This window comes from Pediculus humanus, genomic scaffold (assembly GCF_000006295.1).
Source record: "Pediculus humanus corporis 1103172107484 genomic scaffold, whole genome shotgun sequence".
Taxonomy (NCBI): domain Eukaryota; kingdom Metazoa; phylum Arthropoda; class Insecta; order Psocodea; family Pediculidae; genus Pediculus; species Pediculus humanus.
Genome location: NW_002987101.1, coordinates 36,552 through 50,736, shown reverse-complemented (window position 1 = coordinate 50,736; position 14,185 = coordinate 36,552). Strand labels below are relative to the sequence as shown.

Below are 14,185 nucleotides of genomic sequence, written 5' to 3'. Positions count from 1 at the left end.
TTTTATATAAATTTTTGCAGCTAAAAATTTTTAAATTTCAAAAAACAAAAACCGAATATGAAAATTCAAATTTTTATTTAAGGAATAATTTAAAAAAAATTAATAAAACTTTTTTTTAAAATGTTATAATCAATTAAATTCATTATATTTATATAAGTGCATGGTAGTACGACATATTAACAGGTAACAAAATTAGGACAACATGTAATTGATATGATTATCATAATAAACAAAGAAAAAACTTAATAATAATAATAATAATGAACTGGTAACAAATGTGAAAACACTTATGGTAAGTTTAACATTACATTAATTGATTTGAATTTGAATTTCCTTTAACATGTTTATTTACAAATTTTAATTTACATATAAAATATTAATAATACAGGCTTGTGTAAGAGCCTGTGTAAATTTTTAAATATATATATAGATATATATTTGTTCAATTTAACATTTGAAAAAAAAAGTAAATCAACAATTTTGATTGCCAGCACAAATGAAAACGAAATTGTATTAAGTATAATAATTAATAAAAATAATTTCCTAAATTTAAATAAATAAACTATTAATACATTTCAAATAAAAAAAAAAAAAAACATAGTTTGATTTTAAATTAGTACGTCATATAAAACAAAAAAAAACTTTATTAAATTATTGAAATCAAATATGTAAAGATGAAAAAAAAAAAATTACTAACATAACGATTACTTATAATTATTTTCATGTCTTTACCAAATTATAAAAACAAATAAAAAACTACACGATTAACAATTTAATTAACAAAATTATTATTATTATTATTTTCTAACGAAACAAAATTTAAATATTTTAAAATTATAACTAATTTTCTTTTTTTTTTTATTAAAAAAACATTATAATTAACAAAACAAATTTAAATTTAAAAAAAAAAAAATGGCGGAGGTGATCTGACCGTTACAATTATAAAACATAAAATTTTTTTTTTTACTTGACTGTAACATTTAATTGAAACAATCAGGTTTAATTTACATACATACATATATAATAAATTTCAATTTAAAGTATTAAAAATTAAAATTTTAATAAACATTTAAAATTTAAAATAAAATTATTTGTCAATTATTAAAAAACGAAAACAATTATTTTTATTTATATTTTAATTTGACAAAAATAATTTTCTAATCATCTTAATTTTTTTTTTTTTTTTTTTTTATATTTTAAGTTTTTTATTATAAAAAAATAATACAATTAAAATTTTTGTTGTTTTCTTTTTCGAAGTTATGAGTTCATAAATGTGTGCTTACTAAATACTAACAGAAATAAATCTTGTATGTACAATTTTTTTATAATTCAACACAGTTTGGTAAAAATTTTTAAAAATATTTTTTATTAATTCATTTCGACTTCATTGAATGATTTTAATAAGTTTCTCGGAGCTACTTGACTACTTACACTGTACCTAATTGTCCAAATTTTACAGTTTGTTACACCAATTACATGTTCATCACATTCAAATCCCAAATACAATTGACAAAAACGATCTCTTAACCTTAATAAACTCTGATGTTTTATTTTTTTAGGATCCTTCGTTGGAACTGATCTTCTGGGATATCTGATGGTTCCAAAAGCTGTCAAATGCCTAATGTTTTCAGGGAATAAAGGCTGAATGGTTTGAGGCGATACTGGTAAGTTAAATTCTACATCTTCACCTAAAAAATTTTTTTTTTACGTTTTTATTAACAAATGTTTTAAATTACTTATGCATAACATTGAAAACTTTGAAAGTTTTTTTAAAATACCTAATTTTTTGTTCGAACTGCACTCTTGAAAATGACTGCCTTGATATTTATTTTTGTGATTATGATTTTCTGTTGAATCGAATCCTATAGCAGAAACGCATCTGGTTGGGGTTGAAAATGTTAGGCTTGGAAATCCTGATGATGGGGGTGAAATAAACCCAATTCCCAGCTCTTCATCAATTTTTTTCTAAATGATATAAATAACAAAAATTATTTTAAAAACACATTTAAATACACATTTTTACATTAAATTTTCATAAATATACCTCAATTTTCTGAATTGATTGTAAGCCTGATGCACATGATGAGTTATTGGATCTCAGAGATGATAATTCATAGTTGGATCCAAGCAAATTTGCCATTAAATGTGATACAACTTTATCTTTTCCAGAAAAAAACATTCCAAAATATTCTAAAATACAAAACTCAGAAAGTATGCTTTTTAAGCTAGTATGATCCTGAAGTGATTTTGTAAACATCTAAAATAATAATAACAATAATATTATTGAAGCCTAAGAATTAAAAAATATATGTAAATATTTTTGTTTTATATTTATGCTCATCATACATTGATCCATTTATTAGTTGGAATGAATATAAACATTGTAATGTCAATTGGCAAATATAATACAAATTTCTTGTTGACATTAATATTATGTATATAAAGTAATAATACTTACAATAACATTTTAGTTTAATTGAAATATTAGACTTTTGGGAAATAGTAAATTTTGAAAAATGGTTGTTGTTTCTTTTGAGGAAAATAAAAAAAGCTCACCTGTAAAACCTGCTCGGCTACTTCTTGATGATTAAGTTTCGCCATTCTAATTACGATAAAAATTACTCTTAATAGTTTTTAAATAAAATAAAATTCACAAAAATTTTATGAACAGTTATAATTTAATTACAAAATTTATCATTAGCTTTTTTTACAAAAACTATCATTAAATAAAAACATTTCACGACAAAAAAACAGTAACGAGAATAGGTTATTATAAAAATAACCAATAATTAAATGAAAGAATGTGATGTAAAAAAAACTGCATAATACTTATAAACTCAACATCAAACATTTTCTATTTACTTTATTAAAAAAAAAAATTTTTTTTTTTTTTTTTTTTAACAACACTTAAAACTTTATTATTGACACATATTAAAAACACGCGGTAATTAAATAATGGTATGTAAAAGGCGCGCAAGATGGCTGACGTATTTATTAAGACAAACCACCTTTTAATAAATCCAAAGTTATCGAATATTATCCTTGTACGTTGAAAAATAACCATTTTATTTAAATTTTAAAGGTATTGTTAAAGGATAATTAAATAATTAAAATTTAAATATCATTGATATAATCAAATTATTTTTAATTTTTGTTATCGTAAAATAATTACATATTTTATAGTATTTTTAAACGTAATATACATTACATGATCGCATTTATTAAAAAAAGTATTAAAACCTTTTTTTATTTTTTATTTTTTTTACAAATATAAAACTTTTTCCAAGTTCAAAAGCATGTCAATATAAAAAAAATATTTAAATCAGCTGAACATTGTAAATATCAATACAAAATTGACAATAGATTAAAAAAATATTGTTCTTTTATTATTATTATTATTTTTTTATTACTTCTTTTATGATGATTTATAGAAATCATATTAATAATTTATTTATTTATTTAAAATAATGTTTTAAAGTTATTCGATTGAATTAACAACATTTATTTATTTATTTATTTAATTTTATTTTTTAAATTAGTTTATAAATTGTATGATATAATTACATTAACCATCGTAACTACTGTTACACTTAATAATCTCTGTAATGATCATATTTTGACTTGTCTCTATCTCTTTCCCTTTCTCTATCTCTGTCTCTGTCTCTATCTCGGTCTCTATCCCTGTCTCTGTCTCTGTCTCTATCCCTGTCCCTGTCTCTGTCTCTGTCTCTATCTCTGTCTCTACCCCTATCTCTATCTCTGCCCTTATCTCGAGTCCAATCATCATTTCTGTCTCTATACCTTCTATCTCTCTCTCTACTTCTGCTTCTTCGATCCCAATCTCTTGTTGTTTTATTTTTTTCATGATCTCTATCTCTTCTACTGCTTCTGTATTTTTTATCCCAATCCTTGATTAAACCTTTGTCACTTTTACCTGGTGACTTTCCATCTGACTTACTTTTTTTATCTTTGGTAGTTCTTTTGGGTGATTCTTCATCTGACTTCTCAACTTCTTCATCTAAATCATCATCAAGAGCCGATATTTTGGGTTCTATTTCATTATTTTCTTCCAAAACATGTCTCTTTTGAATTCTGGGTAATATAATATCAAACATTCTTTCTTCTCTTAGCAGGTCATCAACAAATTCATCCATATGTAACAATTCAAAATGCCCTTGCCTGTTTTGTTTTCTTAATTTTCGACAGTCAATTAAAAGAGGTTCTAAATATTTATAGCACTCTAAGGGGTTTCCAACTAGTCTCATATAAAAAGCCCCCAGAGCTCTAACATATTTAAATTCTTCATTTTTAATAAATTCTACAATAATATCTTTTTCAGGTTGAATTTGCAACATTTTTAGAATTAAGCACAAAAAAGGTGTTGGTTTAATATTGCCACCAAAAACACCACCAACATATTTCAGTTCCATTGCTTTATCAACCAGTAGTTCAGCGGATAAGGCAAAACATTCTTCTTTCCAATATTTACTATCGTAAATACGGGCTCGAATAATTTTTTCAATTAAATATTGAGGATTGGATCCTCTAACGGATTTAGCATCATTTACAGTTCTATTTGCCATTGAAAATTCGGTATAATGTCAGGTAAAAAAAAAAAGAATAATAATAATAAATATGCATGTGATTTACAGTAACGTGAAAAAAACTTGGTTGTATAATAGAATCATATTTGAATTTAAAACAAAATAATTTCTATTAGTCAATTCATAATTTAAAAAAAAAAAAAAAAAATTGAAATAGAAATTCACAAAAAAAACAATATACACAACTACCACGACTAATTAACGGAAGCCATGATATTCTATTAGTACGCAATTTGGTCGCTAGAGGTTAATTCATTAGTTTAAGCTAACGCATCAAAAGAGTGATGGGGTTAAAGTTAGGAGCAACTGTCGATATGTATTTCCGGAAATAATTATTTAATTTTATAACATAAAATCGTTTAAATATAATAATAATGACTTCTTTACCTATACCGCGAGTTTTACAACAGCGAAAAACAAGTTTGGAATTAGAGCGGGAAAATTTTGAAAAATCTCAGGTACTGTTAAAACATTCCAGAACAAAACGGTAGACTTAAATTTCTTACTACTTTGGTGTTCACCACCATTTTGTTGTATTTCAAAGTAAAACTTTGTTTTGCTACTTAATATTTATAAATATTACCGATTGCAAATTGAATACAGAAATGCTCAATGTTAAACAAGAAAATAATAATGTACTTTTTTAAAAAATATTAAATTTTTGTCCCATGTTTTCTGTGTACCAAAAAAAAAAAAAAAAACAGGAAGCTCATTTTCATAATATTTATTTATTTTATAACGAAATTTTATTTTAATACTTTTATTAGTGATAATCATCAGAAAATGTTTTTTTTTTAAAGGGTAATTTTAAAAAATATGAGCTGGAAATAATTACAATGATCAGTACTCAGTAAATTAATTTTTTTTTAACATTTTGCAATTCAACAGATGATTACTTCATTATTTTATAATTAAAATTTTTTTGAATGAATTACTTTTTTAATTTGCTTGTAAAATCATTGATTTTTTTATTTTGTTTTTAACTGTACATAAATGAAAAAAGGTTATTTTTAATTCAATACAATTTTCAACATATTTATATTAATTAAAAAAATATTCTTTAACTCAAGTCATTAAAAAGAATGAAGAATAATAAAGCATATTGTTCATTAAACTTTACTTTGAATTATTTTAATGAAATTGTAGTGTGAAAAATTATCATAATGGTTGACATTTTTTTAGTTTTTATCACAAGTTATGCATATTTGTAAGTTTTTGCCTGTTTTTTTATTAACCTGTACAAGTTTGAAATATAGATCTTCTTGCATTACATAAAAAAAAAAAAAAAAATTGAGATTGTTAAAGATTTTATATACTAATTTGATATTTGAATATTGAAGGTCATAAATTGTAGGATTGGCATCAAACAAGAAGTTTATTTTCATTTAATCAAGGTGAATTTTCATTTGTTCTATATTAAATTGTTGAAAAGAAATTTAAAAATTCGGACTTTAAACATTGAAATGATTGTTTTTTTTTTTTTTTAAACAATTCAACAAAATATTAATTTATTTAAATTTATGTCAATCATTAAAGGTTTTTATTAGCTTATTACTTGTCGCAACAAAATTAATTTTTTTTTTTAAATCAAAAAATTAGAAAATTTTTTATTATTCTATACTTTAGAGTGAAATTGCATTATTATATATTAACTATAATATTTCATATTTAAGTTTTTGTTTTTTTAAATAAATTTATCTCAGTATTATTTTTGTATTTCCTCAAAGTAAAATGTTTTTATAGTCATTTGATAATTTACTATCAAAACTTGTTTAGGCAAAAAAAAATTTATTATTTACAAAATAAAATACTCAGTTATTTATTAAATACTATTTAAAGGATGTATTTAAATTTGATTTTATAAAAAATTTAATTTTTTTTTTCCCTGTTAAACAAAAGGAAATACAAATTGTGCAATTTCTTAAGATAAGTTTTTTTTTTTTTTAATAAATTTTAAATTTAATGTTAAACAATAAGAAGAAATAAATAGTGTATATTTTGTTTTAGTATTAACTTAAAGTTTAATGTACTTTAAATTTGTTAATATTTTGTTCTCCAGAGTATAAGCATAAACAAGGCTATAAATAATCATGAAAGTCCAGTGAAGGAAAAACATGTTCGAAGCACCATTATAGGAACATTTAGAGAAAAGGGTGGTAAAACATTTTGGCTTGTGGTATCAAAATTACCATTGCAAGATAATAGAATAGTAGCATGGAAATTTTGTCACGTTTTACACAAAGTTCTTCGAGAGGGACATCCTCAAGTTGTTGTTCATTCTCAAAAACATCGAGAAATGATTCAGGATTTGGGAAAATTATGGGTTAGATTTTTATGATGAATAATTAATTTTTTTTTTTTTAAATTCTATTTATAATTGTATCTAAACAAAAAAGCTGTTTATTTAAAAAAATATTTGGTTCATTAAAAAATTATAAACATGTTATTATTTTATATTTTTAGTGTCATTTGAGAGAAGGATATGGAAAGTTGATTCAACACTACACCCAATTTTTGTTGACTAAATTAGATTTTCACAGGAGGAATCCACGATTTCCTGCTAATTTGGTCGTATCCGAAGAAGAATTGGAATCTATCGGTGAAAATGATATAAATAATTAGTAAGTTATTAATTTATTATTTTTTAATTTTATTAAATATTCATTTCCGTAAATTTAAGTAATGATAACAACTCTCATTAGCATAATTATGCGATTATCGAATCGAAATTCAATTTTGTAAAAAGGTGTAATTTCAGTTTTTTTAAATTTAGTTTTTATATTTTTCAAAATTTTGGCCTTAACTTTTACTCACTAATCCTCTTTATAATTTAACCTAATAATAAAAAAACAAAAATTTAGTTTTCAGATGTCTGTCGAAATGTTTGATTATATGGACGACATTTTATCTTTACAATCTGCAGGTAAAGTATTTAATTTTTTTTTATATTTTATGAATTTGTAATAAAATAAATTTTAAATTATTAAATTTTTTTTTGTTTAATTTTTAGTTTTCGGATCGTTAAACATGTCGCGGTGTAATTCAATGATGTCCTCCGGTCAATGTAAATTGGCACCTTTAATTCCATGCATTCAAGACTCATCTCGATTGTACGATTATAGCGTGAAAATATTATTTAAACTTCATTCCAGCTTGCCCCCCGATACTCTTATTGGTCACCGTGAAAGATTTCTCAAACAATTTGAAATATTAAGAGATTTTTACCAAGCCGCGAGCAATTTACAATATTTTAAGCATTTGATACAAATACCATTATTACCACATGTAAAGTATAATTTGTGTATTAATTAATCCGATTTTGAATTAATGTACCTTATATATCAATCGTCTCTTACTTTCAGAATCCCCCAAATTTTTTAATTGAAGCTGAACTTAGAACTTATGTCACACCGGTAGTTGTTTTACCAGAAGATCCAGAACAAGATCAAATGGATGGAGTATTAATTGATCATTCCGATTTTAATTCAGTAAATACAGATTCTGTAAACGCAACTCAAAGAAATGGTTCTGTTTCACCTGAAGAAACCATAAGTGAAAGGTAATAATTTTTAAATACATGCATAGGATTAAAATCCTTAAAGTTTTTATTTTTGTAAACGACTTGTATAATTTTTCTTTGTTTTGTATACTTTTTTTTATTGTTCTTTTTAGGGATAATCTTATCGAGCAATTGCAAAATGAAATAGCAAGGCTTAAAGGTAAAATGCAGAATTTTATGATGGAACATCAAAAAATTTCTGAAGAACTACGTGACAAAATAGTTGAATTGGAGACTGATTTAGCAACCAGAGACAGCGAACTATTGCAAGAAAGACAACTCAAAGAAGACCTCTTAAGACACACCGAAGAAGCATCTAAATATCACGAATATGAAAGTAAATTTTTATTATGTATTAGGTTTCATACTTAAAACTAGACCTCTTAACATTATAGTTACGTATTTCAATGTTTTCTATATGTAATTTGTTTGTTTTATTGTATAGAAAGAGCTAAAACAATGGAAGAAAAATTTCAAAAATTACGAAGTGTTTATACCAAACTCAGAGAAGAACACATACAATTGATACGTACTAAAGCAGATGTCGATAAGCAATTAGTTTTGTCAAAACATTCTTGCGAAGAAGCTGTAAAATTAAAAGATGAAATTTCAATTCAAATGAATGAACTACTGACTGAAAATAATAAAGCGCAAGAAAAAATAGCACTGACGGAAAATATAATGGGAGAAATAGAATTTTTGAAATCTCAAAAGGATATATTACAAAATGAAAAAATGGTGAAAATCCGTTTGAAATTATTTAAATATGAATCGATTTAAATTTATTAATTTTTTTTTTTTTTTTTTTTTTCCTTACAGGAAATATCAAAAGTTTTAAAAGGGGTTGTCGCAGAAAAAGAAAAATTAATTGAAGATAATTCAAAGAGAACTGAAGAATGTAAAAAATTAGAAATCGAACTTGAAGAAAATAAAAAAAAATTGTTGAAATCGGAAAAGGATTCATTAGAAAAATGCAATGAAAAAATTGAAAAATTGTTAAGTGAGTATTTTAATAAATTGCCAATAGTTAATATATTGCTTTTATGTTTAACATAAATTTTTTTTTTTTTTTTTTTTTAGGGGAAAGTTTTTTAGAATGTCAGGAAAGTATTCGACTGTGCGTAGAGGAAGTAGATAATCCAGCTCTTTCGGGTTCGACACTAGCTCCTGATTATTTTTGTGAATTAATTAGGCCTACTTTATCAAGTGCCAACGAATTTGAGTTTTCATCCCTGGAGTATGCAAACTCAAAGGGTGAAAAACATGAAAATTTATTGAAAAATTTATTGCGACTCAGCAATCGAATTAATAATTACGTCATGCTGGGAAAAATGACGAGTAATTCTTCAAAAGACATTGAATTCGGAGAAAGTAAAATAATATTTTAAAATTTAAAAAAAAAAAAATTCTTCCTTCGCATTAAAACACGTGAATTTATAACTTTTTTTTTTTTTTTTTTTTAGAAATGGCTGATGCGTGTAAAGCAGTCGGAATTGAATATTTATCTCTTTTAAAAAGTGTCGAAGTTAAGAATTCCGCCAATGAACTCAATGAAAAATGTCAAAATTTGACGAAAAACATTAAAAAAGTAGAAGAATTGGTGGAGGAATTAACGAAGAATTTGAAAACTGATGCTACTGACATGGCAGAAGATTTAGTCGAAGGTGAACTAATTGCAATGGAAAAAGCTATAGAAGAAGCTACTCAAAAAATGGGGGTAAGATAAATTCATCCGAGTTGATATACGTATAATAATAATAATAATAATAATAATTTTTTTTAATTTTATCGTTTTTTAAGGAAATGCTTAATGAATCGCGAAAATCTCATTCGGGAGTAAAATTAGAAGTCAATGAAAAAATATTAGATTCTTGTACTAATTTAATGACGGCAATTAAAATCCTTATTAAAAGAGCCAGATTGCTTCAAGCCGAAATCGTGTCGCAGGGGAAAGGAACAAACTCGTCAAAGGAATTTTACAAAAGGAATCACCAATGGTCGGAAGGACTCATATCGGCAGCTAAGGCGGTTGCTGTCGGGGCTAAATTTTTACTGTTAGTACGATTGCAGTAACTTTAAAATTTAATTACGTCAAATCAATTAAAAATGGAGTCTTGTGAAAATTTTGTGATATTTTAGAACTTGCGCCGATAAAGTTGTGAGCGGTCAGGGGAAATTCGAGCAGTTGATTGTGGCTTCTCAAGAAGTTGCAGCGAGCACTGCGCAGTTGGTTGTCGCCAGCCGAGTAAAAGCGGATAAAAAAAGCGAAAATTTAAAAGAATTGTCGTCTGCAAGCAAAGGTGTTGCCCAATCTACGGCTGGAGTCGTTGCTACAGCTAAAAGTTGCAGTCAGCTCATCGAAGAATCCGGTAAGACTCTCACTTTGTATCTTTTTTATTTTTTTATTTAAATAAATGACGTCACAATAATTGAGATAAATTTTGCAGAAGATTTAGACGTCACAGGTTTATCACTTCATCAAGCCAAACGTTTAGAAATGGAATCTCAGGTTAAAGTTTTAGAACTCGAAGCTTCTTTACAACAGGAAAGGCAAAAACTCGCGTCGTTGAGACGACGTCATTATCAACTTGCTGGAGAGGGAGAAGGATGGGAAAAAGGGGTTTGTTATTATTTATTTTCTCCAGGAATTTCATATTAATCATCACGCAATAAAAATTATCAATTTTATTTTTATTTTTATTTTTTTACAGGATATGATATAAGAAGAAGAAAAAAATTTGTTTTCATTCCTGATTATCTCGGTAAATCCTCCTCCACTTTTAATCGGAATCTCTGGATTAATTCGTAACTTGTGAAATCTCTTAATGAAAATACTCTTTTTATTATTATTATTATTAATGAAATATTTAAAAAAAAAAAAAAATTAACCTAACAATGAATTTATAGATTTTTTTTTTTTTTTTAAAAAATTAACAAACAAACAAACAAATTTAATTTTTATATATATATATTTTAAATATATAATAAATATTTCGCGTAATTAATTATTTTTCTAATTAAAAAAAATAAAAAAAATTGTAATAATTGCTCGTGCCAAAGACTGTAAACTAAGAAATAAATTCTAGAAATATAAATTACGTGGCTTACCTTGAAAATTTGATTAACTCTTGTTGACAATTTAATAAAAAAAAAAAAAAAAATACGTTTGTTTGTTTGTTTGTTTTTTTTTCACTCAGGTTGTTTTTTTTTTTTTTTGTCATTTTAAATGATTTACACAGTATTTTTCTAATAAAAAAAAAAAAATTTTTTAATCGAAAATATTAATATATATATTTTAATTTAATTTAATTTTTTTTCTATCGTTTTTCAATCAAAAAAATCAATCGATATTAACAATATAATAATAATAATAATAATAATTTTTTTCGTTAATAAAAATTCTATATGTTCCCAATAAATAATTTTCTTTTTTTTTTTTTTTAAATAGTATTAAATATATTTTATTGTATTTTAATAAGATGTATTAAAATTAATTTAAAATAATAAAAAAATTTTAATAAATTTCTATTAACGATTATACTATAATATATATTAATATTCCCCCGTACTGATTATTTTTTAATATATATATATATATATATATATCAATAAAAAAATTTTATTGTATTTTATTATTATTATTTTTTACTGTATATTAATTTTTTTTTTTCTTTTGTTATAAATTTATAAATATGTATACTTTTATTATTATTATTATTTTTATTATTATTATTATTAATATTATTATTTTACAAATTTAAAAAAAAAAAAAATGAATTTTATATTATAAAATCTAAAAAAAAAAAAATTTCTAATATATTTTTTTAACCAAAGTACGGTATTAAAAAAAAAAAATATTTATATAATACTTTTATATATATATATATATATATATTTATTTATTTATTTATCTAATGATAATAATAATTAATCCTGGTTTTAAATTGTTTTTAATCAATAAATGTCTAATAATTGATGCTTTAATACTTTTTTTTTTTATGAAAGTCAAACCTTATCGTTAATTGTTTATAAAAAAAAAAGATTATTAAATTTGTATTAAATTAAATTAACCGATTTGTTGCTATGTTGATATGAAATTCGTTTAATTGATAATTTAAAAAAATAAAAGAGAGAGAGAGAGAGAGAGATAGAAAAAAAAAGGTTAGGGTGATAAAATACACACCCTATTATTTTCTCTCTTTCTCTCTCTCTTCTTGTTTAAATTGAAACCTTTTTTTTTTAAATTGGAATTTTTACTTTTATTACTCTTGGTTGGATACTATTACAAAAAAAAAATGTTTTATCATTTTTTAAAATGTTGTCTTCTTCCCGAACAGGTCTTAATTTATTTAAATAAACAGGATTCCAGTTTACCTTCGTCGTTGAAGAGACATTCAAAACCTGATCAATGATTGCTTCTTCAAATTCCAACCATCATTTCTTCTCAAAGACACGTCGCAAATAGTTTGGTTGTTTTAAAGTAAATTATTTTTTTAAAAGACAATCATGACCACGTACAAGGATAAGGGAGTAAAACCTGAAGGTGGTAAATTTTTAAGCTTCGACCATATTACATTTTGGGTTGGAAATGCTAAACAAGTAAGAAATTACAACCCTTAAATTTTTATTTATTTATAATTATTTAATTTTCGTGTTTATTTATTAATTTTTTACAGGCAGCAAGTTATTATTGCACAAGATTAGGTTTCGAACCTCTTGCTTACAAAGGGTTGGAAACAGGTTGTAGAAAATATGCCACCCATGTCGTCCGACAGAACAAGGTTTGGAAATTTAATAAAATTTTATTAAATTACTCAAAGTGTTTGATTTTATTAAAAAATTATTTTTTTTATAGATTATTTTTGCTTTCGTGTCTGCATACGAACCTTACGATAAAGAATTAAGTGATCATCTTGTAAAACACGGTGATGGCGTCAAAGATGTGGCATTTTCCGTCGAAGATTTGGATACAATTGTTAAAGTTGCAAGAGAAAGAGGTGCTAAAATATTAAGAGATATTTGGGAAGAAAGAGATGAATATGGAATGGTGAGATTTGCTGTTGTTCAAACGGTGAGTAAACTTATTATTATTATTATTATTAAAATTTATTTTTATTGTTTAATAAATTATTTATTTATTTCAGTATGGAGATACGACTCATACTCTTATCGAAAGATCCAAATACAAAGGATTATTTCTTCCAGGTTTTTTCAAACCGATTCAAAAGGATAATTTATCATGCAAATTGTATGTTTTCTCTCTCTCCCTCCTTTTTTTTAAATTGTTTTTCAATAAAATTTATTTTAAATTAAATTTTATTTTAGAGCTCCAGGACTTTTAGATTTTGTTGATCACGTTGTTGGAAATCAACCGGATTCTGGAATGGAACCTTCTGCTAACTGGTACGAAAAAAATCTTATGTTTCATAGATTTTGGTCCGTCGATGATACTCAATTACACACTGAATATTCAGCATTGAGATCAATTGTTGTGACTAACTGGGAAGAAACGATCAAGGTACCTCCTCCTTCCCCTCCTGATTAATAAATGTATAAAAGGTGAAATATCGACAACATTATTTTAATTTTCAGATGCCATTAAACGAACCGGCAAATGGGAAAAAAAAATCACAAATACAAGAATATGTCGATTACTACGGTGGAGCTGGAGTCCAGCATATAGCTCTGAACACACACGATATAATATCAGCAATAAGAAATTTAAAAAGTCGCGGAATGGAATTTTTGGAAGCACCTGATACTTACTACGAAACACTCAGACAACGTTTAAAAGAAGACAATATTAAAATAAAAGAAGATTTAAATACTTTACAGGTAATTAAATGAATAACAATTTAAAAATTATTATTTGTAAATATTTATTAAAATATTTTTTATATTTTAAAGGAATTGAAAATATTAATCGATTATGATGAAAATGGGTACCTCCTACAAATTTTCACGAAAAATATGCAAGATCGTCCGACATTATTTTTGGAAGTTATTCAACGTCATAATCATA

At 24.4% G+C, this 14,185-nt stretch overlaps 4 protein-coding genes across 4 annotated transcripts in view; 2 read left to right on the top strand and 2 right to left on the bottom strand.

Annotated features, from left to right (window-relative positions):
* Nucleotides 1–1,265: 1,265 nt before the first annotated feature.
* On the bottom strand, nucleotides 1,266–2,601 carry Phum_PHUM138730 (uncharacterized protein; the record flags this gene model as incomplete). The annotated part of the gene is made up of 5 exons (XM_002424577.1): nucleotides 1,266–1,289; nucleotides 1,384–1,688; nucleotides 1,779–1,817; nucleotides 2,080–2,257; nucleotides 2,557–2,601. The coding sequence occupies 5 exons, from the start codon at nucleotides 2,599–2,601 to the stop codon at nucleotides 1,266–1,268; spliced, it is 591 nt and encodes a 196-aa protein (XP_002424622.1).
* A 939-nt stretch (nucleotides 2,602–3,540) lies between these two features.
* On the bottom strand, nucleotides 3,541–4,583 carry Phum_PHUM138720 (uncharacterized protein; the record flags this gene model as incomplete). The annotated part of the gene is made up of 2 exons (XM_002424576.1): nucleotides 3,541–3,589; nucleotides 3,802–4,583. 2 exons carry the CDS (start codon nucleotides 4,581–4,583, stop codon nucleotides 3,541–3,543), a joined length of 831 nt encoding a protein of 276 aa, XP_002424621.1.
* Nucleotides 4,584–4,978: 395 nt separating this feature from the next.
* Nucleotides 4,979–10,822, top strand: Phum_PHUM138710 (Huntingtin-interacting protein, putative; the record flags this gene model as incomplete). Its single annotated transcript, XM_002424575.1, has 14 exons — nucleotides 4,979–5,062; nucleotides 6,664–6,927; nucleotides 7,068–7,225; nucleotides 7,466–7,527; nucleotides 7,615–7,889; nucleotides 7,967–8,163; nucleotides 8,277–8,500; nucleotides 8,609–8,901; nucleotides 8,983–9,163; nucleotides 9,244–9,534; nucleotides 9,627–9,880; nucleotides 9,964–10,217; nucleotides 10,303–10,532; nucleotides 10,611–10,822. The coding sequence occupies 14 exons, from the start codon at nucleotides 4,979–4,981 to the stop codon at nucleotides 10,820–10,822; spliced, it is 2,979 nt and encodes a 992-aa protein (XP_002424620.1).
* A 1,636-nt stretch (nucleotides 10,823–12,458) lies between these two features.
* Phum_PHUM138600 (4-hydroxyphenylpyruvate dioxygenase, putative) overlaps nucleotides 12,459–14,185 on the top strand; it is a gene marked incomplete at both ends in the record, with an annotated part of 2,659 nt that continues 932 nt past the window's right edge. The window contains 8 exons of the mRNA XM_002424574.1: nucleotides 12,459–12,500; nucleotides 12,664–12,762; nucleotides 12,840–12,944; nucleotides 13,019–13,234; nucleotides 13,308–13,411; nucleotides 13,489–13,681; nucleotides 13,756–13,998; nucleotides 14,071–14,173. Of these exons, the coding sequence (XP_002424619.1) occupies nucleotides 12,459–12,500; nucleotides 12,664–12,762; nucleotides 12,840–12,944; nucleotides 13,019–13,234; nucleotides 13,308–13,411; nucleotides 13,489–13,681; nucleotides 13,756–13,998; nucleotides 14,071–14,173 (1,105 nt within the window). The remainder of the gene's footprint in view (nucleotides 12,501–12,663; nucleotides 12,763–12,839; nucleotides 12,945–13,018; nucleotides 13,235–13,307; nucleotides 13,412–13,488; nucleotides 13,682–13,755; nucleotides 13,999–14,070; nucleotides 14,174–14,185) is intronic.